Source organism: Lepidochelys kempii, chromosome 2 (assembly GCF_965140285.1).
Source record: "Lepidochelys kempii isolate rLepKem1 chromosome 2, rLepKem1.hap1, whole genome shotgun sequence".
Lineage (NCBI taxonomy): Eukaryota > Metazoa > Chordata > Testudines > Cheloniidae > Lepidochelys > Lepidochelys kempii.
Genome location: NC_136381.1, coordinates 3,496,161 through 3,524,043, shown reverse-complemented (window position 1 = coordinate 3,524,043; position 27,883 = coordinate 3,496,161). Strand labels below are relative to the sequence as shown.

Here is a 27,883-nt window from a genome sequence, read left to right as displayed (position 1 = left end):
TTGTGCATTTGTGTATAGGCACTTGAGATAACCCGCTGATCGCCCCTCTTTCTCAGTATGAGGCAGGAGCCCTCCCCTCTCACACGCTCCTGCTCGTGCTTTCTCCCAGTATCCCACTTCCCCACTTACCTCAGGGCTTTGGTCTCCTTCCCCCGGTGAACCTAGTTTAAAGCCCTCCTCACTAGGTTAGCCAGCCTGCTCGCGAAGATGCTCTTCCCTCTCTTTGTTAGGTGGACCCCATCTCTGCCCAGCACTCCTCCTTCATGGAACACCATCCCATGGTCAAAGAATCCAAAGCCTTCTCTCCGACACCACCTGCGTAGCCATTCGTTGACTTCCACGATTCGACGGTCTCTACCCTGGCCTTTTCCTTCCACGGGGAGGATGGACGAGAACACCACTTGCACCTCAAACTCCTTTATCCTTCTTCCCAGAGCCACGTAGTCCGCAGTGATCTGCTCAAGGTCATTCTTGGCAGTATCATTGGTGCCCACGTGGAGAAGCAGGAAGGGTTAGCGATCCAAGGGCTTGATGAGTCTCGGCAGTCTCTCCGTCACATCGCGAATCTTAGCCCCTGGCAAGCAGCAGACTTCTCGGTTTTCCCGGTCAGGGCGGCAGATAGATGACTCAGTCCCCCTGAGGAGAGAGTCCCCAACCACCATCACACACCTCCTTCTCCTGGCATGGGGCCTATGAGGGAGGGAGAGCAACGCACCCCTGTCACGTCATACTTTGCAGACAGGGAAGCTGAGGCAAAGAAGCAAAATCAGGTGCCTGAGCCCATGCAGTGAGTTAGTGGCGGAGCCAGGCCTAAACCCAGGGGTTGCCTGTCCTGTGCAGAGACCATTAGACCCAGCTGCCTCTCTCAACGGCTTCAGCAACAGTGTGCGGCCTGCCGTGCAAATGCTATGCTGTCGCCCCTGAAGCCTGGTTTCCAGCACAGGAGTTGACTAGACAAGTCATTAGGCTAGTCCCAGTGCTGCTCTCCCAGTGAGCCTTGTGTCTGTGGGCCTGGTTATCATTAGGGCATCTGAGGTTTGGCTTTAATTGATAAACACCAATAAAACACCCTGATACCAAAAAGGGGGGAGGGGGAAATAAATGGGTATTTATCCAACAAACAGTGGCAAAACACCAGAAATGGTTATTTGTATCTACAGGCTTGTCTAGGCCGAGCAGTAAGACTACGGGGGTGTGATTTCTAAAGCACACTAATGTGTTGCATATTAGTATGTCCCTGCAGACCCTGTTAGTGACCATGAAAGGTTCCCTAGTGCACTTCGAGGCAGTGCTGCGTGAAGCAGTACTCGGTTTAAGTGCACTGGGGAATGTTCCACAGAGACTGCTCATGATGGTGTGTACAAAGGGAGAGCCCGCCTAAATCCTGGTCTTTGGACATCTGCGCAACCCTCAAAATCTGCTAAAAATAAACCTGAAAAAATGAAATGAATAAACTCCAGACACCAGTAGCCCTAGTAATCACGGTGCACTGCCAGTGACTCCCAGGCAAAGGCATACGTATGCTAATCCCATGATACCTTCGTGGGAGCAGAGCTTGTCCATCGGGCTATGGCTGTGAGCCATCATGTAGGCCGTGACTGGGATGGTGGGGGACAGAAGCGCCGGCCCCTGAGAGCCAACATACAGTTCTTTGTCAGCCTAGATCTGCACCCACAGCCTGGTATCTGATCCTAGGGCATGAGGGACCATGGCTGCATGGCCGCCCCAGAGCCCAGCCTGCTGGCTGATGGACACAGTGGCCTGACCGCAGTCCCACAGAGGATGCGTGTTCTGCTGACACAGTTGGAGGTGAGATGCTGCAGTTACAGCCTTGTGTTTATGGGAGAGATGGGATTGGGGGTGGGGAGGAAACAGGTAAATTGTAGCCCTAGAGCAAAGAGAATTGGTGGGATGGGAGAAGCTTGAGCCTTTGTCTAGGATCAGCCTTCCGCTTGGAGATAGGCCTGGCTAGAGCCCCTGCTCTGATCATGGGCACACTCTTTACCCTCCCTCTCTCCCCTGATTCTAGCATTACGGATAGCGCCACATGTGAGCTAAAATAACTCTGTGCTAGCCTGGAGGAAGGATGGTGTTGTGGTTAAAGCACAAGCCTAGGCTTCAGGACTCCTGAGTTCTGTTCCCAGCTCTGTCCCAGACTCAGATTGTGACTCAGGGCAGGGCCCTGCCTTTCCCAGTCCCTCACTTTCTAGTCCAGGGAAGCTGTGAGGCTCAGTTTGTTAATGGACTGAGGATTTGAGACGCTCAGGCAGAAGGTGTTACAGGCAACCAGTGTATCATTGCCTTCCCTGGATTCTGCCATGCTCCCAGCTTCTGTTAAATTCTGGGCCCCAAGCGTCTTCCCCCTCCTTGTTCACGCTGCTACGTGGCTGATGCCTGCTTCACTTGACACACAACCCTTGTCCGGCTTAGCCACATACCTGGGCAGAACATGAGATCTGTGCCTTGTCCATCATCCAGCTCCAAGAAGACGCAGAGGGTCACTGTGCATGCTGACCAGGCTAGCAAGTGTGTGGAGCGTAGTGCAGTTCAGTGCATGACAGTACTTCTCTCGTGTTTTCTAGGCCCAAACTTTAGGTGCCAATGATTTCACACTGGCGCCAGCAATGCAGGCCCAAGCCGGTGCCCCAGCAGTTTGTGCTGCTGCAGGCAGGGCGCCATGCCGCTGCCTGCGGGGGCCTCACTGGTCGCTCCATGGCCAGCGGGGGTGTTGGTGTTTTGAACTCTGTACTTCACTGGGGATGGCAAGGCACACAGATACTGCAGGAGCGGGGGCCAGAGATAGATGGGCCAAATTGGACACGGGGCCCATCACTGGGGAAGCCACGTAAGGCCAGCTGCTTATTGAGAACTCCAGTGGAGTAATACAGGAATGCTCAGTTCTGCGTATTCAGTCCGCAAGGAGAGGCTGTCCTGCTACCTGCAATGGAGCCGCTAGCAACTGGCACCCAGGCGGGTTCAGTCAGAGCCATCCCTGCTCACCAGCCGTGCAAGGGATCCCTCAGCTTGTCCCCAGGAGCCTGTAGTTCCCCCTCCTCTCCCCACTGCTGTCTTTGGAGTGCCCCGGTTCCGTTCCACCAGCCTGAGCTGATTTCCTGCAGCGCTGGCATCTGAGCCGATGTAGCACCGAGGGAAACGAGTGCTCGCGAGGCTGCTGTCGAACAGGAGGTCTCTTGCGGTGCTGCAGACAGCCATGGGACTGTGGTGAAACGTAACAGCCTAAATCCGGACCCTGGGCGGGGGAACATAGGCTCTGATGGGCACCAGGGCCCAGCCAAGCCTTACACCTCATTTGCCCCTTGCCTAAGCAGGCAAGGGCTGCAGTGGGATTTCTGGGCCCATGGGCTGCCCCCACCATATGACCCAGGGCATGTGCTGGGGCCAGTCCCCGCAGGATATTTCTTTCTCTTCTCTGTGTCCGGGAGCCACCATCCTCTGCTGGAGGCTGTTAGGCTGTGCTTGGCCTTGTAACACAGCGGAGTAACAGCAGCAGTAGCGTGTAATGTCGCAGGTACACAGCACTTTCCACCTTCACTGAGCAGGAGGCCTTTCCCCATCACGTCACATCTATTCTGCTGCCCGCACGGGGAGTGCGCCCCCCTGGGCTAGGCTCGGGGTTTTCTCCAGTTTTAATTAAAAGCAAAGGAACTCCCAGCCCTTGCCTTGGGAGATGATTCCGGAGTCTGATCCACCTCAAGGCTGGGAGAGCTTTCTTCATATTCAACCTTTCTCTGTTTGCTTCCATTACTCCTCACTATGACCCCTCCCTCTTGTGTGTTACAGTTGCTTAGCCCCACTGCGGAGTTAGCTCTTTAATCTGTCCTCATGAATCAGTCCCTCCAGCCCCTTGATCACTTTCCTTGTTCTCTGACTTTCTTCTGATTTGTCAATGCCATTTAAAGCCCTTTGCAAAGAGTTACCTTCACAAGCCCTTTGGTAGCTGGTCAGTATCATTATTCCCATTTTTCAGATGGGGAAAATGTGGCTCAGAGAGAGGAAGGGACTTGGCCAAAGCCAGAGGGAATTGGCATTAGAGCCTGGGTTGGAACACAGGAGTTCCTGCCTCCCTGCTCTGTGCTCACAGCATTAGATGAAGCTGTCTCTCTCAGTGCCTCCTCCTCTGCACCCAACTTGAGCAACAACCCCAGCCTGTTGATCAAGAGTCTGGCACAGGGTTTGGCACCCTGTGGGCTGGCCCCAGTGATTTTCAAAGAGCTTCTTGTCCTTGTGAGGTTTGTGTCAGTGGGTTGTGGTCCCAGCAAAGCTGTGCTCCTGCCCCCACTCTGCTCTGAGCAGGACGTGTTGGTGGGGATGGAGTGCAAATAGCCTCAGGAAAGGAAAAAGAGCCTCCCAGGCAATGACCGCTCCCCTTGCTGCACTGAGAACTCCATCAGCTCACTTCAGGGACACAAATCCATGTCCACTGCTCACTACTCCTGTGAGCTCCAGAGAGCCATCCCAGCTCTGAGAGGGAGACCGGAGTCTATCCCAGCTCATGCGCCACCAGCAGAATTGCTAACTATAGGAATCAACTGTGCATTGGACCGTCCATCCCTGCAGAACACCAATGGGATTGGTCACATGTAGCAAATAAAGTTTGGAGACAATGGGGTTATGCAGGTGTAGCTCAGAGCAGCCTTTGGCTCATAAAGTGTTTATTACCATGGATGATGCATGAGCCAAAACGAACCCAGCTTGCTCTCAGACCCTACAGGTTGTGTATGGCCATAGCGCAAGAGATGATAAACCTGGAATCCCCCAGTGCAATGTGGACACTTTTAATCTATGTAATAAGGTCAGGCCTAGACATGTGGCAGCGGGGGTGGGCTGCCATATTCCCCTGGATGCACAAAAGCTAGGGTGGCGTGGGCTTGGTGGATGTATGCCTCTGGGCGCATTGTGGGCAGGGTATTTAAAGGCCTCGTGGCACATACAGGAGTGGGTCTCTCATCGTGAATCTCCATGTTGTTAAGTGTGCCATGTGTATGCTAACAGCGTATATTGGTGAGTACACAGTACCACAGGAGTCAGAGTCGGCCACCAGACCTTCATGTGTGGGTCTCTGAGGCTGTTCTCCACTTTAAATATGTAACTTTTATATACATCAAAATACATGCACGCACCCACACACGCTCTCACTCTTCCTAGGCTGACCTGTAACAGGCAAATGAAGCTCATTTCATTAAGTTGCCTTGGTCAATGCTGGATTGTGGCACTGCCTGTCCCACCTACGAAAGCCAGTGTCTAACATCAACCTCTGTTTTCCTTCTGACCCCAGGAGGGAAAGGCTGGTCCCAGGCCCAACATCTTACTATTGTTTTATTATGGTTCCTTTATTTTTTCCCCATGTCATTTTATGTTAACAGGAGCCATGTTTTCAAATCTGCCGGCGTTAGATCTTTCTGATGCAATGTTAAGCCAAGGTCCTGTCCCTTTCTGGTCCCTGAAGATCCCATGGAACTCTTCTGCACGTGCAGGGGTCTCAACCCTGGTGTCCTGACCAAATCCCAGACTGGGTGGTTACGTTCTTCCAGCCTCAGTTCCGCTGCAGTTTCAACAGGAGGAGTTAATCTTTTCTTAAACTTTTGAAAACCTGTTGTGTTAGTGAGGAGGGGCTGCTGCTTTCCACCCCAGAGTGCTGCAGTTCAGCAATTCCTTCATATTCTGAAGGAACCTGAGAGACTTGATGTCAAGCTCTCCATAAATGTAAGATCGTAAGAAGCAGCATTTGTGCACTGAGTGCAGGAACAGGTTAGGATTTTAGTGGCAGAGAGTTGAAGGGACTTGCCCAAAATCACACTGTGAGCCAGTGGCAGGGCTGGGAATAGGTCCCGGAGCTGCTGGGTTCCAGCTCTGTGCCTGGACCAAGTGCAGCAGCAGCTGTTTAACCACACACACAACAAATGCAGCATGACAGTCTGAGGCAGGGAGTGAGACTGCAGGGGGAATTGAGGCCAGCAGAACATAACTACCTGAGCAAGACAGACAGACTGAAATGTTCAAACTCGAGGGTCTGAAGCTAGGCACTCCACAAAAGTGATTATAAATCAGGTGAGACTGATTTTCAAAGGTGCCGAACACCCACAGCCGCCAGCACAGACAAGAGGAGCTGCTGATGCTCAGCACCTTTGAAAATCCGCCCATGTCTATTGAGATGCCTGACGTCAGACACTCAAGTTCGAAGATGTTGGTCGTAGGCCCGGATTCTGCTCACAGCCTGGCACAATGGAGGGAGAGCAGAACCTGGCTGATGTGGCTTAACACGACTGTGCTGGGCGTCACCGACAACTGACAAGACAATTCGCTGATGTGTCCGTCTGCCCTCCCTGTTCCAAAGGGACCCAAACAAACGCCAGGCTCTTCTGAGAATGCCTCCCTGTGCTGCTGGCTTTGAAAACAGGGCTCTCTGCGCGTTAAGCCATTTTCTCTTTTGTGTTCCATTCTGTTGTCCTCATCATTTTGTTTGTTTCTCAGTGACTCAGCACATTAAAGAGCTCCTGGAAAGGAACAGTAAGAAGAAATCCAAATTGAGAAAGAAACCCAAGCCCTATATCGAAGAGCATGATGGTAGGGTCCATGTCACTGTTCATTTAGCGCCTTCCTGTCTTAGACATAGTAGCAAACCTGCTTTTTTTCAGCCTCTTTCCCTCCACCTCCACTTTGGTTCTGTCCATCCTCTTAACTGTTCATTTGGGCTGTGCCTGCGCTAGGGATGAGACATGTTTGTGAGGCCCCCTGGAGCTTGCCCCTACTGTGACTTGGACACTGGTGTGGATGGGGGCCAAATGAGGATCAAGGTGGCTTTGGAGAGCGTGACTGGCCATGGAGCTGCTCTCTGCACTGGGTGTCAAGCCCAGTTTGGCTTTACTGTGGGGAGTCCTGTCTGAGATCCAGTGTAAAGCCCTGTCCATCCCTAGTGCAGACAGGGCCTGTGCTTCGCTCAGTAGCATTTACAGCATTTGGGCAGGGTTGGCAGTGGTGGGAAATGCCCTGGTAACCAAAGGTGCCTGCAGAAGCAATGGTGGCTGCGATGGATGCAGTGAATGGGAAAGGGATGAATCACTGTGAATCGGCAGCAGCAGCCGATTAATGAGTCCCCAGTGTGGGCTCAGCTGGCTTTTCATCATCCGCCTTGGAGCTGAGTCACCGAGCAGGCTGTTCAGTGGTAAATTGCCTGCAGATTTTTACAGCTATGGTGTTGCTGGGATCTTCACCTTACCTGTTTGAATAGGTTTAGTTATTTATTGTAATGTACCAATTAGCAGAGATGGGGTCGAAGGGTAATTAACCAGAGCCAGTTAAAGAAATGACTTAGATTTTCTTGTTTGCTGATAGATTAATCTGATCTAGGGGTGGTTGGTTTTTATACTGCAAACATGCATGGAGGGATGGGCGAAGGGAGGCACGAGGAAGATGTGGGAAGTGCTGCTCACCCTCTGTGGCCTGACAAGACATGGAGAGGTTTTTTTTAAAAGGGAGAACCTACCTGATGTTTTAATGCTGAGAAATGGGTGTTAATAAGGTAAGTGTTTTGGACAGATAAATTATCTCTGTCAAACATCCTCCGAGCCAGCGTGTGCAGCTGATGAAGCAGTGAAGGGTGGGGTGGGAGCGCACATGTGTGTGAGGGAGAGCGAGAGAGCGAGCTAATTATAACATTTCACTCCAGTGGAATCTAAAGACAGCCCCTGTCTGTCTTGCTTTAATGACAAGAGCGGTGTTACACTGCTAGGTTAGAGGGGGAGCAACACTACCAGCCACACTCCTTTCCAGCCCAGAGAAACTGCCCCCTTGAGTTCTGATCTTCCCCGCCTGTGATAGGGCTAACTCTCGTGCCCCAGCCCATCTCTCCAGCAGGCCGGAGACCGATTAGCTGCAGGGGAGGCCCCGGTGCCTGCACGGACGCTACCTCCTGCCTCTTGCCAGAGATGTTACAGACAGGGCAATCTTCACAGCAGGGGGCTGGGAGCGTTCAGTGATGGAGTTTCTGAGTGGGTGTGGTTCCTCCCATGGGCCTCTGAGCCTTTCCCAGCATGGCGCGCTTTCTTAACCTTTGACAAAGTGCTGGCACGACTGGACTCATCGCTGGGTTGCCTTAACCCGTTGTGAGCAAACGGTAACTCATTCGTGCGGCAGCGGGACCTGTTCTTAGCTGCCCTGCGCATGTATGGAGCCATTAGGAACCAATGGGGGACCTGCGGTGCTAGGGAAATGCTCTGTTGTGTAAAATTCCAGCACCTAGCCAGTGGCCAAAGGTCAGCAGAGTCAGAGGGAGCGCAGCAAATGGATGGCCCTTCAGCTCAGTGTTAACCCAGCTCAGTAGGTGCCAGGGGTTGGCAGTCACTGGGGTCTGAAAGCCAAAGGGGAGTTTAACTTTCATCACCACTTCCCCAGCACCACTTTGAAAAGGAACCAAGTAAGTGCACTGAGCAGTGAGACTGATAAGCCATGAGCGTACTGACTATCCAGAGCCATTATACCTCTGACCCAAAGCATTCCAAGGGGTGGTAAAACTTGACCGTGTGCGTTATGCACCACTAAAATAGCTATATTTTAACCGTCTGACTCCCCAGGCAGCGCTGCCGTTCTCAGTAATAATTATATTGCCGTGACCTCCAGAGGTCTCACTCAGGATGGCGTCCCTTGTGCTAGGTGCTGTACAACACATATGAAGATGTGGCTTCGGGCTGATGTTGTTATACCAATAAAATAAAAACCAGCAGGATCTTATTAAAGGGAAAAAGGCAAAATACCACATTTATTGTGAATACAGAAAGAATCATAGTAAGCAGTTAGTTATAGCTATAACATTCCATTCAATCTCATATTTATTCACACATTCATTCCTACAAACACACACACACAGGTTCTGCAAGGTTGTTCTCATAGTTACCAGCCTTAGAGTTGCTCATGCCAAGCCACTGGCCAGGTGGCCTGGACATGAGGAGGGAGCAGGGCCTTGTCAGGTGCTCATCTGATGCTCCTGGAAGTTGGTTTGCAGAATCAGACCCCAAAGTTCTCACTTTCTAGAGTCCATTTTTATAGGAGTTTCTTCCTATGCCAGTCTATGGGAATTGCTTCATCATGCTGTTGCTGAATCAATCAGCAGATGGCACATTCCTGATGGCTCCGTGCTGCCAGATGTTATCTTGTTCTTTGATTCTCCCATTCTTGAGGCTGTTGGGTGGATTCCAGTCTGCCCTCCGGAGGTTCTCTGGTTATTTCCACTTGACGCCTTCTTCAACTGATGGACACTGGATTCTTAAGCTGGCACCTCCCTGATCATTCAGTTATTATCCACACCAAGCATCCATCCACATACATCCTCTGTCTCTATTTTAATCACAATTGTTAATACAACAAAAGGGCGGGGAGTCTCTGGGTGCTGTTTCTGTTGTTACAGAGTATTGCTTTGAGTCTCTCTCCATGTGAATTGCTTTGAGAACAGACTCTGTCTTAGAATGTACTAACGTAATTAGCAACTCGCAAGTTTCACATATAGAGGGAGAGAAATAGTACCAAAAACCAAGAGACCTCTTAATTAGTAATACCCTGGAATTTAAACTATGGGGAATCAAACTCATTTGTGATTTTAATACAGAACTTCTTTAATATGATCCAACAATGTCTGGGGCAAAGAAACATGATAGGATGGGGCTGTGGGCGGAGATGCATACCGTCAAACAGATGCTAGTTTGAGATGCATAGGTATAGATGTTTGGTTTTTTTATCTTATCAATAGATGAAGTGCATGCTAGCTGTCCTCATCTGCCCTTCAAGCTGGCTTTAATTGCCTGATTTCTTAAGGCCTCATGGCAGAGGCAGGGCTTATGGGAGGGATTGAAGGAGGATAGTAGAGGTGCCTTAAGGATCAGGGAGATTGTTCTGGGCATGGAGGATGGCGCGTTGTCTCATGCTGTAATGTTCAGTGGGCATCCCCTCTGATTCCTGATAGGGACTTTGGAACAGCCATAGCGGTGGCTGTCTCCAGGCAGTCCATCCCATGCTTTACAATAGGCCCTGTGTGTGCTGTGTGGATCCCCATGCAATGCAGACATGGCCAATTCAAACTGATAGTCATATCCTCACTATCTCCGCTAAGTGCTCTGATCTGAGGATCTCCCAGCGACCAAGGATGTGACCTGAACACTGGAATACATATCATACTCTTTGCAGCATTTGGTACTGGGATATTAGACTAGATCAGTGGTTTCCAAACTGGGGTTTGCAAAATGTTACAGGGGGTTCTCAGCGGAAAAAATTCCCTAATGGCAGATAGACTGTCCCTAGGAACCATGGGCAGCACGGGGTCAGAAGCCCGGAGCCCCTGAACTTCCAAGAACTAAGCAGATCAAAGAAAGCATATCTATCACACTGAGGAGATTTACACTTTAAGACTCCTTATAAGAAATGGAAAGGGAGGTGGATATTTTTTGCTGTTTTTAAAATTAAATAGGCAGCAGGTATTGTTTAAAAATTATGCTGAAGAACAAGTTTAAGCTTTGTTGTAACGTGTGTCATTTGCCTGGACTGCTCAAGACCTGAGTGCTTGTGTAGGAGGAACTCTGGGTTGGCTTCTTAAATCCCTTCATGCTGTTTCACATCTGAGACTCCTTGATGAAACACAGGAGCCTTGTCTTATAACAGGCTTATTCAAAGTGATACAAGCTATGAACAGGGACCGCTAACAGGGAGTTTCAAGAGGGAGTTCTCCAGGTGACATAGGGAAGGGGAGGAGAGACGTCCTGGAGGCCAAATTTAGGCTGCTAGGAAAGAGACTGAAATGCAGGACCTCCATGGTGGCATTCTCAGAAATGCTTCCAGTTCCAGGCGCAGGGCCAGGTGGGCAGGCAGAGCTTCAGAGTCTCAGTGCGTGGATGAGACGATGGTGTAGAGAGGAGGGGTGTCAGGGTTCCTTCCCCACTCTGAACTCTAGGGTACAGATGTGGGGACCTGCATGAAAGACCCCCTAAGCTTATTCTTACCAGCTTAAGTTAAAAACTTCCCCAAGGTACAAACTTTGCCTTGTCCTTGAACCCTATGCTGCCACCACCAAGCGTGTTAAACAAAGAACAGGGAAAAAGCCCACTTGGAGAAGTCTTCCCCCAAAATATCCTCCCAAGCCCTACACCCCCTTTCCTGGGGAAGGCTTGATAAAAATCCTCACCAATTTGTACAGGTAAGCACAGACCCAAACCTTTGAATCTTAAGAACAATGAAAAAGCAATCAGGTTCTTAAAAGAAGAATTTTAATTAAAGAAAAGGTAAAAGAATCACCTCTGTAAAACAAGGATGGTAAATACCTTACAGGGTAATCAGATTCAAAACATAGAGAATCTCTCTAGGCAAAACCTTAAGTTACAAAAAGACACAAAAACAGGAATATACATTCCATCCAGCATAGCTATTTTACCAGCCATTAAACAAAAGGAAATCTAACGCATTTCTAGCTAGATTACTTACTAACTAACAGAAGTTCTGAGACTGCGTTCCTGATCTGTTCCCGGCAAAAGCATCACACAGACAGACAGACCCTTTGTTTCCCTCCCTCCAGCTTTGAAACTATCTTGTCTCCTCATTGGTCATTTTGGTCAGGTGCCAGCGAGGTTATCTTAGCTTCTTAACCCTTTACAGGTGAAAGGGTTTTGCCTCTGGTCAGGAGGGATTTTATAGCACTGTATACAGAAAGTTGGTTACCCTTCCCTTTATTTTTATGACAAGGGGTTTAGATTATTAGGAACTGGGGAAATTTTAGGGATAGGGGGAGCCTATACAGGAAGGATGGGCTCCACCTAAACCAAAATGGATCCAGATTGCTGGCACTTAACATTAAAAAGGTTGCAGAGCAGTTTTAAACTAAGAGATGGAGGAAAGCCGATTGCTGCAGAGGCGCACGTGGATCGGACAGAGACTTCTCTTAGAGGAGAATCTATTGATAGAGATTCTCTAGGTTTTAGTCAGGAGGAGAGGATGGAAGAGGATAAAGTATGGGCCAGATCAGACGAGAAACATTCACATAAATAATCTGACCCATCAGAAGAGGGCAGACAAATAAACAGTGACAAGTTTTTAAAGTGCTTGTACACAAATGCTAGAAGTCTAAATAATAAGATAGGTGAACTAGAGTGCCTCGTGTTAAAGGAGGATATTGCTATAATAGGCATCACAGAAACCTGTGGAGTGAGGACAATCAATGGGACACAATCATTCCGAGGTACAAAATATATCGGAAGGACAGAACAGGTCATGCGGTGGGGCGGGGAGGGCACTATATGTGAAAGAAAATGTAGAATCAGATGAAATAAAAATCTTAAATGAATCCACATGTTCCATAGAATCTCTCTGGATAGTAATTCCATGCTCTAATAAGAATATAACAGTAGGGATCTATTATTGACCACCTGACCAGGACAGTGATAGTGACTATGAAATGCTAAGGGAGATTAGAGAGGCTATCAAAATAAAAAACTCAGTAATAGTGGGGGATTTCAGTTATCCCCATATTCACTGGGTACATATCCCCTCAGGACAAAATGCAGAGACAAAATTTCTCGATACTTTAAATGGAGCAACTTTAAGAGTACTTTAAATGGATACTCTTGGAGCACTCTTAGAGTATTAGTACTCTTAGTACTCTTAGAGTACTTTAAAGAGTACTTTATATGGATACTCTTGGAGCAGCTGGTACAGGAACCCACAAGGGGAGAGGCAACTCTCGATCTAGTCCTGAGTGGAGCGCAGGATCTGGTCCAAGAGGGAACTATAACAGGACCGCTTGGAAATAGTGACCATAATATAATAACATTTAACATTCCTGTGGTGGGAAGAACACCTCAACAGCCCAACAGTGTGGCCTTTAATTTCAGAAAAGGGAACTACGCAAAAATGATGATGTTAGTTAAATAGAAATTAAAAGGTCCAGTGACTAGAGTGAAATCCCTGCAAGCTGCAGGGACACTTTTCAAAGACACCATAATAGAGGCTCAACTTAAATGAATACCCCAAATTAAAAAACACAGTAAAAGAACTAAAGAAGAGCCACTGTGGCTTAACAACCATGTAAAAGAAGCAGTGAGAGAAAAAAGGGCATCTTTTAAAAAGTGGAAGTCCAATCCTAGTGAGATAAATAGAAAGGAGCATAAACACTGCCAAATTAAATGTAAAAATGTAATAAGAAAAGCCAAACAGGTGTTTGAAAGTAGCCAAAAACTCAAAAGGTAACACCAAAATGTTTTTAAGTATCTCAGAAGGGGCCCCTGGACGATCGAGATACAAAAGGAGCTCTTAAAGACGACAATCTCAGAGAAACTGACTGAATTCCTTGTTTCGGTCTTCACGGCTGAGGATGTTAGGGAGATTCCCAAACCTGAGCCATCTCTTATAGGTGACAGATCTGAGGAATTGTCACAGATTGAAGTGTCACTAGAGGAGGTTTTGGAATTAATTGAGAAACTTAACAGTAACAAGTCACCGGGACCAGATGGCATTCACCCAAGAGTTCTGAAAGAACTCAAATTTGAAATTGTGGAACTATTAAGTATGGTTTGTAACCTGTCCTTTAAATCAGCTTCTGTACCCAGTGACTGGAAGATAGCTAATGTAACGCCAATATTTAAGAAGGGCTCTAGGGGTGATCCCGGCAATTACAGACTGGTAAGTCTAACATCAGTACCGGGCAAATTAGTTGAAACAACAGTAAAGAATAAAATTGTCAGACACATAGAAGAACATAAATTGTTGGGCAAAATTCAACATGGTTTCTGTAAAGGGAGATCATGTCTTACTAATCTATTAGAGTTCTTTGATGGGGTCAACAAACATGTGGACAAGGGGGATCCAGTGGACATAGTGTACTTAGATTTCCAGAAAGCCTTTGACAAGGTCCCTCACCAAAGGCTTGTATGTAAATTAAGTTGTCATGGGATAAGAGGGAAGATCCTTTCATGGATTGAGAACTGGTTAAAAGACAGGGAACAAAAGGTAGGAATAAATGGTAAATTTTCAGAATGGAGAGGGGTAACTAGTGGTGTTCCCCAAGGGTCAGTCCTAGGACCAGTCCTATTCAATTTATTCATAAAAGATCTGGAGAAAAGGGTAAACAGTGAGGTGGCAAAGTTTGCAGATGATAACTAAACTGCTCAAGATAGTTAAGACCAAAGCAGACTGTGAAGAACTTCAAAAAGATCTCACAAAACTAAGTGATTGGTCAACAAAATGGCAAATACATCACTTACGTCCCACTTCAGCCCTGACTTAAGTCGTAACTAAGCCTTGTGGGGCTTAAATACAGCCAGCCTGCTTGGATAAAGGAGGAGCACTGCATGCTGGGATCTGTAGCCTCCACGAGCCACATTTCCACTGAGGACAGTCTCCTGTTGTGCTGTAGAACTTCATGCACTTCGGGTGCACTCTTACCGCCCCTCTCCACTTTAACATTTGTCTTGCTGATTGACACCGCGAAGGCACTCATCACCATCGTATCTAAGCATCTCACACACATAAATAAATTAGCCTTGTAACCCGGCCCCCTGCAGCCTTCACATGAGGTAGGGAAGTGTTAGTATCCCCAATTTACAGATGAGTCAACTGAGGCACAGAGGAGGGCAGTAACTGATCCAAAGTCACACAGTGAATCAGTGGCAGAGGATGGAATAGAATCCAGCTCATCTGACTCCTAGCTCTTTGGTATAAGCCTTGGTTCAATGCAGCACTTCAATGTGTGCTTAAAGTTAAGCATGTGCTTAAGTGCTTTGCTGAATCAGGGAATTTTTAACCACAAGGGAGCATCCAGAAGAGAGTATCTGCATCTTACACAGGTCCAGCGTTCTCTTGTCGAGGGTTCATAGAATAAGCAATACCTTAAACCTTGCCTGTTCTTGGAAGACATGGCCATGTGAGTTGCCCCATGGACTTCAACAGAGCTGCTTGGGGGAGTAAAGTATCCAAGTGTTGGCAGGATCAGTATGGTCCTGGGACCTTCTACTGGGACAGTCTCAGTTTTTCTTGTGATGTCCTAGGTTTTCCATTTGATCAATCAAACAGTTTGAGGTTCTATATAACTACAAAATGTGTATTCCAGATGTCGTGCTAGACCAGGCAGAATCTGCTGTGTTCACTAGGAGCAAACTGAATGAGTGTTCAGTGTGAGGAGTGCTGTGTGCAGTGAAGGGAAAAGCTGAATGAGCGTAGATGCTCTCTCCAAGCAGCTGTTTGGCTCACAAGTGAAAGTTAAAGACAGTTGTTTAAGTGTGCCACTGTAAACTAATTCAGACACAAGTCATTGAAAAAATCCTGTACTCTGAGAAGCGTGCCCATGTTGCTGCAGAGTGAGAAGCTGGGTGCAGTGACACTAGCTCACTTTAAAAAAGTGAAATTTTGTACAAGTATTTCACAAGCTTTAAAAAAAAATTAAAAGACTGGGCCCCTGTTTGGTTTTTGGCCAAACACTACTGGCGAAAAATAGGCTACATACCTCACTTTTCTCTCTTTCATATCTGATATTTCGGGGCTAAAATTCCATTCTGCAGTCAGCCCCTTTCTCCCCGACAGTGTTGTAATGGGAAGCACAAGTCCAACCTGGTCTTCCCAGCTGTTTTTAGCTCTCATCTGGAAGACAGTTTGGCAAAAGGGCTGATCATGTTTCCCCTGTGCCAGCTGCATTGATTACAACTGAACTGGTTAAACGGCCAGACTCCTGCAGAGCACTCAGGTTTCTATCTGAGCGGTTTAGGCCCTAGATAGAATCAAATCCTCTTTGTTCTGTTTGCTCTGGTAACAGTATAGCTGCTTAACATGTACGTAACACTAGTCTGTACAGCATCGGAGCTCTTTACAGACAAATATTGGCCAGTTTTGTTTCTTTACGTTGGCTGTAAAGGCAGCCTGAGGGTTTCTCCTGTTTGGTTTTTATCTTTGAAATACCCTATTTTTGCTGGAGGTCTGTCACTGGCCCATTAAGTGGAGTCAGGCTCAGCCTTGCCTGTCAGTAGCAATGAGCCTGATCTTGGGGCTTAATTAGCACTAGTGAGCCTGGCTGTGAAAGGGCCAGAAAGGAGGTTCAGTCAGAGAAAGAGGCCCAGGAGAGAGGAGCTTAGAAGAGCTTGTTGAAGGGGGCCTAGGAGCAGATTAGGGTTCTGTAGGGGGTCCAGACATAGGGCCGGGGAGAAGCAGCCAGAGATCACAGGGAGGGGAGGCAGTGGGGAAATCTGCTGGGAAGAAGGGCCTCTAGGGGAAAAGCCCTGAGGCAGTGCCCAGCCAAAGGAGCAAAGAAGAGCTCTGCAGGGCCTGGGAGTGGGGGCAAAGAGCAGGGAACTTCAGCCAAGCCCAAGGGGACAGAAGAAGAATTGGTTCAGAGGCTTATTTGGGTTTGCAGTTAGACTTTTGATACTCTGAAAGGGGACTGAACTTAAAAGGTGACCTGGCCAATGGGCTGGACCATGGAAGAAGGGCCAAAGAAATGGTCATCAGGTGGCACTGGGGATAAGGATGCCCGCAACACCAGGCTGTGATGTCAGAGGGTGTTACGGCGGAGAGTGGAGCAGTGTATAAGGGGTCCTTCGAGAACTGGAGAGAGTAGGTGTTTTTTCAGCCTTTAATTGTGCAGGAGGAGTGACAGCAAACACCCAAACTAGGTTTAAGACGCTCTTATTCGGTTTATGACTGGGGTTGTATGCTGGGATTGCCTGCAATAGCAGGGGACTGGATGCGATGACATAGGGTGTCCTTTCCAGTCCTGTGTTCCTCTGACCTTTTCTCACTTCAGCCTCTTGGGTACTTGGCACTCATAGGACACGTTTGAGTCCCTTCTGTTGGTTGAGTTCTGATCTTGTGCGTGGGGAAGCTCGGCTGTGCAAGCCACTCCCATGGCCTGAGGCCCCTTGGGTAAACCCAGCCTCAATAAGTCTAAGGAGTGTTGAAAACCTCCTCAGTGCTGGCACCCAGACCCTTTCCCTGAGTAGTAAACTCCCCTGCCTCCTCTGATGGGTTGCTCCACTGCCCAAGAGGAGAGGAGAGGGAGGCGGGTGGTAAGATACAGCATGGCCCCCAGTCCATGTCTGTTCTTCCCCTCTCCCAAAAAGGTTGGCCACAGCAGCTTCTGACAGATCTGCAAAACATTTTCCCACCATCCTTTCCCCCTGTCCACCATCCAACCAGTTGGAACCCCTTCCTGGGATGGCAGGGGGCTATGGGTCAGGATTGAGGAGCATCAGCAGAGCTGTGCTTGGCGGCAAGGACTAGAATAACAAGGGGACTGTAGACCAGGAGTGAGGTGGTGATGTGGTTGGCACAATAGGAAAGAGAGGTAATTTTATCACTGGAGTTTTGGGAAGACAAAGAGAAGAAGACACAAAGAAGAGAATATTGTGGCCGACAGGAGAAATGCAGGAGATGTTTAAGGCATGGTCCAAAGTTTAGCAGTCAGGATGGAGATGAAAGGACATACCTTGGAGATGAAATAGGGGAGGAAGAAGCAGGAGGAACAGGGTGTGGGAGCAGATAGGAAAGATGGGAAAATGAACCCAAACTTGGCATCCTGGGTGTCTGGTGAGGATGGTGGTGTCCAGGGATGTAGAAATGCAGAGAGAAGGTTGGTGGGAAGATCAGCTCAGTTTTACACCCTCCTGGATGTCTTGAAACCACATAAAGCTCAGTGTGTTTATCTGAGAGTGTGTGCAATTGGATGGGTGAGGAAAGGTCAAGGCTGGAGAGTCATCGACATAGAGGGAAGAGTTGAGCTCAGGGGACCGAATTAGACCCTGCAGCAAGGGAGTTAGATGGTAAGAGCAGGGGACCATGGATGGAGCCCTGGAGGACTGTGATGACATGGAATGGAGGAGAGAAAGGGAGAAGATACAGAAGGTTACTAGAGAGTGTGTTTCTGCGAGATCTTTCAGTGAAGAGCAGAGAGGGTTTGTGTGTGGTTGGAGGGGAGAGTTGGATCATGTTGGGCTGGATCAGCGTGGGAATTCCAAGTACACTGGAGCAACTTGACAGGAGGGGGACACCAAACAGTAAGTGGCTGTGTGTTGTGAACAGGATGTAGAGGGTGCTCAGTCGGGAGTACAAGGGAAGGAGCCCAGGGCAGAGAGACAGGCAAGAGCTGGCTTGGGTAGGGCCATGGCGGCAAGGACCAGCTGAGACCATTCCAGCTAGCTCAGTACTTCGTCCCCCTCTACACAGTTGTAATTACCCCATGCTTTGCATTGTTGCTGTGTAGTGAGTGGGATCCAGCCAAATCCCCTTTCTGTGGGAGATATTAAACTCCTAGTTTGTAATTAGTTTCCTTGTGTTTAAAGCACAATCTGAAAGTAGGATTTCACAGAGTCTCATTGTTCTGCCCTTGCTATATCACAGCGACAGCCTCTAAATTTAAGACTGTCTTGTGTCCCCAGCATATGCTGCTTTTAGAGTTGACATTATGGGTGCAGGAGTGCGTGGGAGTCCCGGCTTTGTGCAGATGTGGGTGTGTGGGGAGGAAGCTGATACAGTTTATGTAACACAAGAGCTTTGTATTTGTGCAAGGATCACATTACTTGCTGTAGAGCAGATGGCTGGGAGTCAGGCCTCCTGGCTTCCATTCATAGCTCTGTCCCAGCTTTGCTGTGTGACTATGGGCAAGTTGCTTTTCTTCTCTGTGCCTCAGTTTCCCCATCTGTAACATGGAGATGATGATCCTGACCTATCTCCGAGAGGATTGTGAGGCTGAATTTTTAGTGTTTGTAAAGCGTTTTGAAACTCACAGGTGGAAGGGGCAAGAGAAAGAGAACATATTTTGCCTTTGCTGGTGTAGTACATTCCCATCCTGTCATGTGTGTGTGCAGATCCCGTGCTGGTGGTGTGCAGAATGTTGCACTGGGACACTGGGGATATGGGAGGGGCAGTGGCCCGTTAAGCAAGATCATTGGTGGCCAAGGCATGGCCAAGGGACTCAGGCAGGGCTCTCCTGTGTGTTCTTACCATGGAGTTTCCTACAAATGTAGCAAGTCAGGACAGACGAGCAAGTGCGGCAACAGCCCATGTTGTGGTTTCTGTGCTGTTTCCCACAGTGAGCATAGGAGATGCCTCTGAGTTCTTTAATGACGTGTCTGGCATTTGATCTGCATTGTTACCCAAACACCAGTCCCAGTGCGGGGGGAAGGTAACTAACTAACTATTTAAGGAAGGGTAGGAACGGTCAGCAAGCTGTCCGCTGCAAGCCCGTAGCCCCCATGTCCTTGGGCAGCATTGAAGAACTGTTTTTCTGAGAGGCAATCGCAAGCATGCAAATGACTGCTTTGTCAATTGTGCAGTTTCCAGGGCTACATACCTTGTTGGTACAGTAACATGCTTCACAGAAACAGACCATGCTGCATTCCCTGCAAATCCATCAGCGAGCTCTGGCTTTAGGGTTGAAAACTGCTTATTGATGCTGGTTCTTGTGGAGGGGGAGATGTGGAATTTTGTTGCTGATGCACTTATTAATATCAGAGCAGGTCCCAGGAAGGCTGCCAAGGAACACAGCCGATTTCCCACCTGCACCCAAAACAGGGAGAGCTGTTTGCCTGACAGATCTTGGGCAATACTTGGATGGGAGATTGCTTTCTCCACTCAGAGTTACACCACTGCCCAAGCATGGTGTCATGGTTGAGGAGGTGCTGTACGTTGTGCCTTTCAGATGAGATGGAAGCAGTGGTTATTAGAGATCATGTGGCACCCATTGTAAGGGTTAGTGTTGGCATCCTGGCCAAATTTCAACTCTAGTTACAGACTGCTTAGCTAAGATTTCCCCTGGACTTTCCATCGGGCCAGGTCTTGTTCACTTCCTCTCCGACACTCCGGCAGAATGTTGCTGCTTACTGTTAAACAACTGCTGCAATCCACCCCAGGGGTGGCTCCATTTTAGTGGAGGGTGAGGCAGTCCCTGTGTAGATTTTGCATATCAGCTTGCAGAGCTCTGGGAAATCTCTCTGGATGAGGCGTTGTAGAGCCATGAAGTTGTCATTGTTCTCCCATTAACTGAGCTCTCCCCTTCAGCCATGACCTGCAAATGGCTGAAGTTGGATTCCACATCCCTCTGCCCGTGAAGGCACCTTGCATGTGCTTGGTGTAGCTCTTTTCCGTGGAGGGAACGTTGGATTTCTCGGCACCACGGCAGATTTGTTCCTTACCCAGTGGAGTGCACGGAGAATTGCTCTCACGTTCCCAACAGTTCTGTTAAAGTTCACCAAGCTTGCCACTCTTACTGAGGGTTGGGGACTTACGCTGCAGCTCTGGGTTGGGGTGGGGGCAAGAATGAGGGTGTCTAAGACCCCTGGAAGCCATCAATGCTCAGCTAGCAGGAGCTCTGCACACCCTTTGGAAATGTTATGAGCTAATGTAACTCATTGATCTGTGTGTGTAGGATGTGTCGTGTTCCCCCCACTGTGTAGATGTAGGTCTGTTACAGCCCTTGGCTAGGGAGTCCAGCTCTGTAGCTCAGGCTGTAGAGACTCCTGCCTGTAGCTCTGGAAGACCCTGGGTCAACCCCTGGTGTCAGCCAAGATGGCAGCCATCCTCCTAGCATATTAGAACCCTGAACAGAAAATGCTCTCCCTTTGATCAGGTGACTTCACCCAAAGGGGTTTGCAATCATAGCAAGTTATAAATAAATAACAGTAAGCCCTTCTATAGCTTGTTATACCTACAAAGCAGACATTAGCCAGCCTTATGAGAAAGGAGGTTATCCCTATTTTACAGAGGGGGAAACTGTGGCACAGAGCAGGGACAGGACCCCGAAAGCTGCGGCTGATCAGTGTCAACTGGAAGAAACTGCCGTTACCCTTCTGTTCCCTCCATATTAAGCATGCTACAGAACATGTGGATCCCCAGCATGCAAATACCCTTCCACAAAGCTCAGTGGGGCGCATTGCATGCTGGGACTTGAAGTCTCTGCAGGCTGCATCTTCATATTGAGGAAACCCTCAGGCTTGCACTTTGGTCCTCTGTTCTAGATGCAGAGAGCTGCCTGGTGACCTGTGAATAGTTGGGCAAGGCCGACTCCTCTCTGCCAAGCACTGAATCCCCAATCTTCCTCCTCCTGGAGTGTCTTTCCTCAGCGGGCAGCTTGGCCTGAGTGAATTAATAGGGTGGTTTGGAGCAGTTCATAGATTCCAAGGCCAGAAGGGACCATTGTGATCATCTTGTCTGACTTTCTGTGTAACAGAGGTTGGAGACCTGCCCCAGATCATTTCCAGAGCAGAGCTGTTAGAAACACAGCCCATCTGGATTTAAAAATTCTCAGTGAGGGAGAATCCACCACGACCCTAGGTAAATTGTTCCAGTGGTTAATTACCTTCACTGTTAAAAATGTGTGCCTTATTTCTAGGCTGAATTTGTCTAGCTCTGACCTCTGACCATTGGATCATGTTAGACCTTTCTCATCTAGACTGAAGAGCCCATTATTAAATGTTTGTTCCCCATACAGGTACTCCTCGACTGTGGTCAAATCACCTCTTAACCTTCTTTGTTAAGCTAAATAGATTGAGCTACTTGAGTCTTTCACTATAAGGCTGGTTCTCTAACCTTTTAATTGTTCTCATGGCTCTTCTCTGAACCCTCTCCAGTTTGTCAACACCCTTCTTGAATTGTGGGCACCAGAACTGGACACAGGATTCCAGCAGTGGTCACACCAGTACCAAATTCAGAGTGCCAATCTCCTACTCGAGGTTCCCCTTTTTCTCCATCCAAGGCTCACATTAGCCCTTTTGGCCACAGCATCGCACTGAGAACTCAGGTTCAGCTGGTTACTCACCATGCTAACGCTACAATTTTGTCATGGATATTTTGAATAAAAGTCAGGAACAGGTCACGGGCAAGAAACAAAAAATCACGGAAGCCGTGACCTGTCCCCAACTTTTACTAAAAACATCCCTGATGAATGGGGAGGGAGGAGAGTCCAGCACCCTTCCCCCCCCACCTGCACCAGCTCAGAGCTGCAGAGTCCCCATTGCCCTGCGGAGCTGGGCGGGGGGAGGGTTCCCCTGCCACCACTGGTTGGGGAGCTGCAGGGGGCCTCTTCCAGCAGCCACTCAGCAGCTCCGGGGTCCCTCTGCCTGCAGCGGGGGGAGGAGGGACCAGCTCCTCACAGTGGCTGAGCAGCTGCAGGGGAGAGGAGGGGCCCTGCCAGTGGTGGCAGCTGGGGAGCTCAGGGGTCCTTGCCAGTGCTGGTCAGTTCCGGGGGTTCCCCGTGGCCTGCAGAGGCTGGGCTGCTGCTGGGATCTCCTGCTGCTGGCTTCAGCAGATGTTACTGAGCATGCTCAGTACACATTAAGAAGCACATTCAGTCAGCAGTTTTTTACACTACAGAGCAGCTGGTCGGTCCCCTGCGGCCCCCCAGTGTCAGGGAGGTTGCTGGAAGTCACGGATTCCGTGACTTCTGCAACCTCCCTGACATAATCATAGCCTTAACATGACTGCCAAATCTTTTTCAGAAAAAAGAAAAGGAGGACTTGTGGCACCTTAGAGACTAACCAATTTATTAGAGCATGAGCTTTCGTGAGCTACAGCTCACTTCATCGGATGCATGCCGTGGAAACTGTAGCAGACTTTATATATACACAGAGAATATGAACCAATACCTCCTCCCACCCCACTGTCCTGCTGGTAATAGCTTATCTAAAGTGATCATCAGGTGGGCCATTTCCAGCACAAATCCAGGTTTTCTCACCCTCCACCCCCCCACACAAATTCACTCTCCTGCTGGTGATAGCCCATCCAAAGTGACAACTCTTTACACAATGTGCATGACAATCAAGTTGGGCTATTTCCTGCACAAATCCAGGTTTTCTCACATCCCCCCCACCCCCATACACACACAAACTCACTCTCCTGCTGGTAATAGCTCATCCAAACTGACCACTCTTCAAGTTTAAATCCAAGTTAAACCAGAACATCTGGGGGGGGCGGGTAGGAAAAAACAAGAGGAAACAGGCTACCTTGCATAATGACTTAGCCACTCCAAGTCTCTATTTAAGCCTAAATTAATAGTGTCCAATTTGCAAATGAATTCCAATTCAGCAGTTTCTCGCTGGAGTCTGGATTTGAAGTTTTTTTGTTTTAAGATAGCGACCTTCATGTCTGTGATTGCGTGACCAGAGAGATTGAAGTGTTCTCCGACTGGTTTATGAATGTTATAATTCTTGACATCTGATTTGTGTCCATTTATTCTTCAGTGCCTTGCATAATGACAGGTTTCAGAGTAACATGCTGGCACAGAGTAATCATGTGCCAGCAATGCCCCTCTGCCATGTACATTGGTCAAACTGGACAGTCTCTACGTAAAAGAATAAATGGACACAAATCAGATGTCAAGAATTATAACATTCATAAACCAGTCGGAGAACACTTCAATCTCTCTGGTCACGCAATCACAGACATGAAGGTCGCTATCTTAAAACAAAAAAACTTCAAATCCAGACTCCAGCGAGAAACAGCTGAATTGGAATTCATTTGCAAATTGGATACTATTAATTTAGGCTTAAATAGAGACTTGGAGTGGCTAAGTCATTATGCAAGGTAGCCTGTTTCCTCTTGTTTTTTCCTACCCGCCCCCCCCAGATGTTCTGGTTTAACTTGGATTTTAACTTGGAGAGTGGTCAGTTTGGATGAGCTATTACCAGCAGGAGAGTGAGTTTGTGTGTGTATGGGGGTGGGGGGGATGTGAGAAAACCTGGATTTGTGCAGGAAATAGCCCAACTTGATTGTCATGCACATTGTGTAAAGAGTTGTCACTTTGGATGGGCTATCACCAGCAGGAGAGTGAATTTGTGTGGGGGGGTGGAGGGTGAGAAAACCTGGATTTGTGCTGGAAATGGCCCACCTGATGATCACTTTAGATAAGCTATTACCAGCAGGACAGTGGGGTGGGAGGAGGTATTGGTTCATATTCTCTGTGTATATATAAAGTCTGCTGCAGTTTCCACGATATGCATCTGATGAAGTGAGCTGTAGCTCATGAAAGCTTATGCTCTAATAAATTGGTTAGTCTCTAAGGTGCCACAAGTACTCCTTTTCTTTTTGCGAATACAGACTAACACGGCTGTTACTCTGAAATCTTTTTCAGAGTCACTGCTCCCTAGGGTGACCAGATGTCCCGATTTTATAGGGACAATCCCGATATTTGGGGCTTCCTCTTATAGAAGTGCCTACTACCCCTCACCCCCATCCCGATTTTTCACCCTTGCTCTCTGGTCACCCTAGTGCTCCCCAGGATAGAGTCCCCCATCCTGTAAATATGGCCGATGTTCTTTGTTCCTAGATGTATATGTTTACATTTAGCAATAATCAAATACCTATTGTTTGCTTGGGCCCAGCTTCCTAAGGGATCCAGAGGGCTTGGTGTCAGTGACCTGTCCTCTTCATTGTTTACCTCTCCTCCACTTTCTGCGTCATCTGCTAACTTTATTAGTGATTTTATTATGCTTTATTAAACTTGATTATGTTTTCTTCCAAGTCATTGATAAAAATGGTAAATAGCGTAGGACCAAGAACCGATCCCTGCAGGGCCCCACTGGAAACACACCCACTCAATGATGGTTCCCCATTTACAATTATGTTTTTGAGACCTATCCATTGACCGGTTTTTAATTCATTCAGTGTGTGCCATGTTAATTTTATATTGTTTTAGTTGATATGTCTTCCAGTACCAAGTCAAATGCCTTATAGAAGTCTATGTATATTACATCAACTCTGTTACCTTTATCAGCCAAACTTGTAATCTCATTGCAAAAAGATATCTAGTTAATTTGATAGGATATCTCTGCCATTAACCCATATTGATTGGCATTAATTATATTGTCCTCCTTTAATTCATTAATTGAGTTCCATATCAGCTGCTCCATTATCTTGCCCAGGATTGATGTCAGCCTATAATTACCCAGGTCATCTCATTTACCATTTTTAAATATTGGCACAGCATAAGCTGTCTTCCAGTCTTCTGAAACATCCCCTCGAAAACTTATTGAAAATCAACATTAGTGGTCTAGCCAGCTCCTGGGTGGACCTATCAGACAGCTCTTTTAAGAGTCTTGAATATAAGTTATCTGGGCCTGCTGATTTAAAAAGATCCAACTTTGGTAGCTGCTCTTTAATAGCCTCCAAATATACTTGTGGAATGGAAAGATGACGTTGAGATTAACATCTGTTTTTCCCCAAATACAGATCAGGAATATTTATTGAACGTTCTGTGTGCCTGTTCTGCATTATTATTATTCTAAATAATTCTACTATTTCCATCTAGTTGGCTGCTCCCTTCTCTCCATTTGTAATTAGCAGGAGTCTCTCTGGTTGTCCTGGACCCTGAGTGCCATGTGTGTGTTGCTGGTAGGCTCTGGATTTCATCATGCAGATCCCCTTGTGGGAGATAAGCATCAAACATCCCAGCACGTGAAGCAGGAGACAGGCTGAACGCGAAGGCCCATGGGCCTCTCCAAGGCAGCCAACATGGAGAATCTCGCCAGTGAAATCTCTGCGTGCCAGTGCTGAGGGCACTCGACCCTAGCAGTGAACCATCACTCCAGAGCCGCTGGCTTGCCCCAGCTCTGCCTGCTGGGGAAAAACTTCCCGAGATCCTCTGCTCCGACATGGCCTCTGACAAGCACAGTGTCCCCGGCTGGATAAGGGGGATTGAGTTATCGTGAGTCTGTGATGCCAGGTGGCTTTGCCTGTTTGCTGCTGTGGTCACATCCAGGTCTGTGCTAGTCACAGCAGTGGCTTTGAGACAGTGGCGAGTGTCTGGGAGTGCGGGGCAGCAATGGCAAAGGAGATCAGAGAGAGCAAAGCCGGCATGGCGTCTCATCACTGTTAGTACTCATCCAAGACTGGTAGCCCTGGCTCGCTGCACTCAGGCTTCGACTGGGACACACACAGAGCCAAACAAGGCTGGTCCAAAGGGTCTGATGCTTTGAAGCTTCACCCCACTGCTTCCAGCTAGTCAGGAACTTTCCCCTGTGTGCTGCAGTGGGTTGTCTCTCCCCACTGCCTGCTTGACTCTCCCTAGGTCGCAGCGTGAAAGTTAGGCCAGGAAAAGCCGCATGTGTGTCTCCCTTGCAGTGTTTCTCGTCCCTCATGCAGCACCTCATTCCCCTTCCTCCCTGCCTTTCCCTCTTCCCCTTCCAGCTAGTCTTTACCCTGTCCTCCTCTCCTTCCATAGACTGATCGAGATTAGTGCTGGGAGAGCCTTGTTCAATCCAAGCCAGTCCCTCCCCGCCACATCTCAGGGTCAGGGTAGGATCCTTCCATACTGTGCATATTCCTGTCTAGTTCCAAACTCAGGCATTGCGGCTTCCACCGCTTCCCTCAGACACTTCCCCAACCCCCCTTGCCTTCCTCCTCATGTTTTCTATCTCTTCCTCGTATCATTCTCTCTTCTCCTTCCACATACCCATCCTCCTCTGCTCCTTGTACCTGCATCTCTCTCCCTCCCATTCCTTTTCCTATACGTCCATCTCTCTAGCATCCTCTCCCTCTAGGACCTGTCCTGCTCTCCTCCCGGGCTATTCTGCTCTGTGTGTGCCTGCAGCCGCGGAGTGAAATTGGCTTAGGCCCCAATCTGTGAAGTGTCAGTTGAATCACTGGGAGCCAGGGCAAGTTGGTAGAGAACAGCCGGGCAAGTTGGTACAGAACAGCCAGGCAAGGGCACAGCACAGCCGGGCAAGTTGGTACAGCACAGCCAGGGCAAGTTGGTACAGAACAGCCAGGCAAGGGCACAGCACAGCCAGGGCAAGTTGGTACAGAACAGCCAGGCAAGGGCACAGCACAGCCAGGGCAAGTTGGTACAGCCCCTCATGCTGGCAGGTGGTGGGGCCTGGGCTAGCAGGCACCTCTAAAACTGACTTTGAATAACGGAACAGTAAGGCATGAATCGTATTATGAGCAAACAAGCTGCCGGATTGTGCCATGCTGGGGACTTAGAGTGATTGTTACTTTCTAAACCCTCTCTGGTTTGCTCATTGTGTGCCTCCAACATGGGCGTTTCAAACTCTCTAATTAGAGACAAATCACCCTTTGACCCTTCATAGAGCAGGAACCATTCCCCTGAAACACGCTCCGTTCTGAGTCTACCAGCGGAGCTGCTCAGACCAAGAAGTGAGTCTTACTGCTTGCAGACCAGGGTCTGGAGGGCTTGGGGGAGAATCCCTAATTTGTGAGCCCCTCACCCCCCAGATGGGAGACAGAAACCTCGTGGGCTCCACCTCTCAAAGCATGGCCCTTTTACATCAAGGCCCCATCTATCCTGGGTCTGCAATGAATATAAGAACGGCCATGCTGGGGCAGACCAATAGTCCACCTAGCCCAGTATCCTGTCTCTGACAGTTGCCAGTGCCAGATGCTCAGAGGGAATGAAAAGAACAGGGCAGTTATTGAGTGATCCATCCCCAGTGGTCCAGTCCCAGCTTCTGGCACGCAGAGATTTAGAGACCCTTGGGGTTGTGTCCATGATCATCTTGGCTAATAGCTATTGATGGACTTATCCTCCATGAACTTATCTAATTTTTTTAACTCAATTATACGTTTGGCCGTCACAACATCCCCTGGCAGTGACTTCCACAGGTTGTGTGTTGAGTGAAGAAGTACTTCCTTTTGTTTGTGTAAAACCTGCTGAAATGGAGAGAAGAGGCTGTATTTCCCGGGTTCTAGCACTGTTTGCTTGCCTCTTGTGCATAGAGCCAAATCATGTGAGACCCATGGGTTTTTTTGTTTTGTTTTGTTTCCCCTTGCAGGGTTTGCCCTAGGCATGGATCTGCAATACCCAGGTTAAACAGAGTCTAAAAAACTAGCCATTTAAAAAAACAAGTTATTAGGTCCAGGTCTTACAGCTGTCCCAAATCCTCTGTCAAGTTTTGTGATT

At 48.4% G+C, this 27,883-nt stretch overlaps 1 protein-coding gene across 3 annotated transcripts in view; it reads left to right on the top strand.

The window, feature by feature from the left end:
• The window catches only part of ARHGAP39 (Rho GTPase activating protein 39), a 421,649-nt gene that overhangs the window by 297,214 nt on the left and 96,552 nt on the right, over positions 1-27,883 (top strand). For 2 of the 3 annotated variants that reach the window (XM_073329927.2, XM_073329926.2), the window contains one exon: positions 6,493-6,585. The exons of the other annotated variant lie outside the window; for it this stretch is intronic. In XM_073329927.2, the coding sequence (XP_073186028.1) occupies positions 6,493-6,585 (93 nt within the window). The remainder of the gene's footprint in view (positions 1-6,492; positions 6,586-27,883) is intronic. 3 annotated transcript variants of the gene reach the window in all.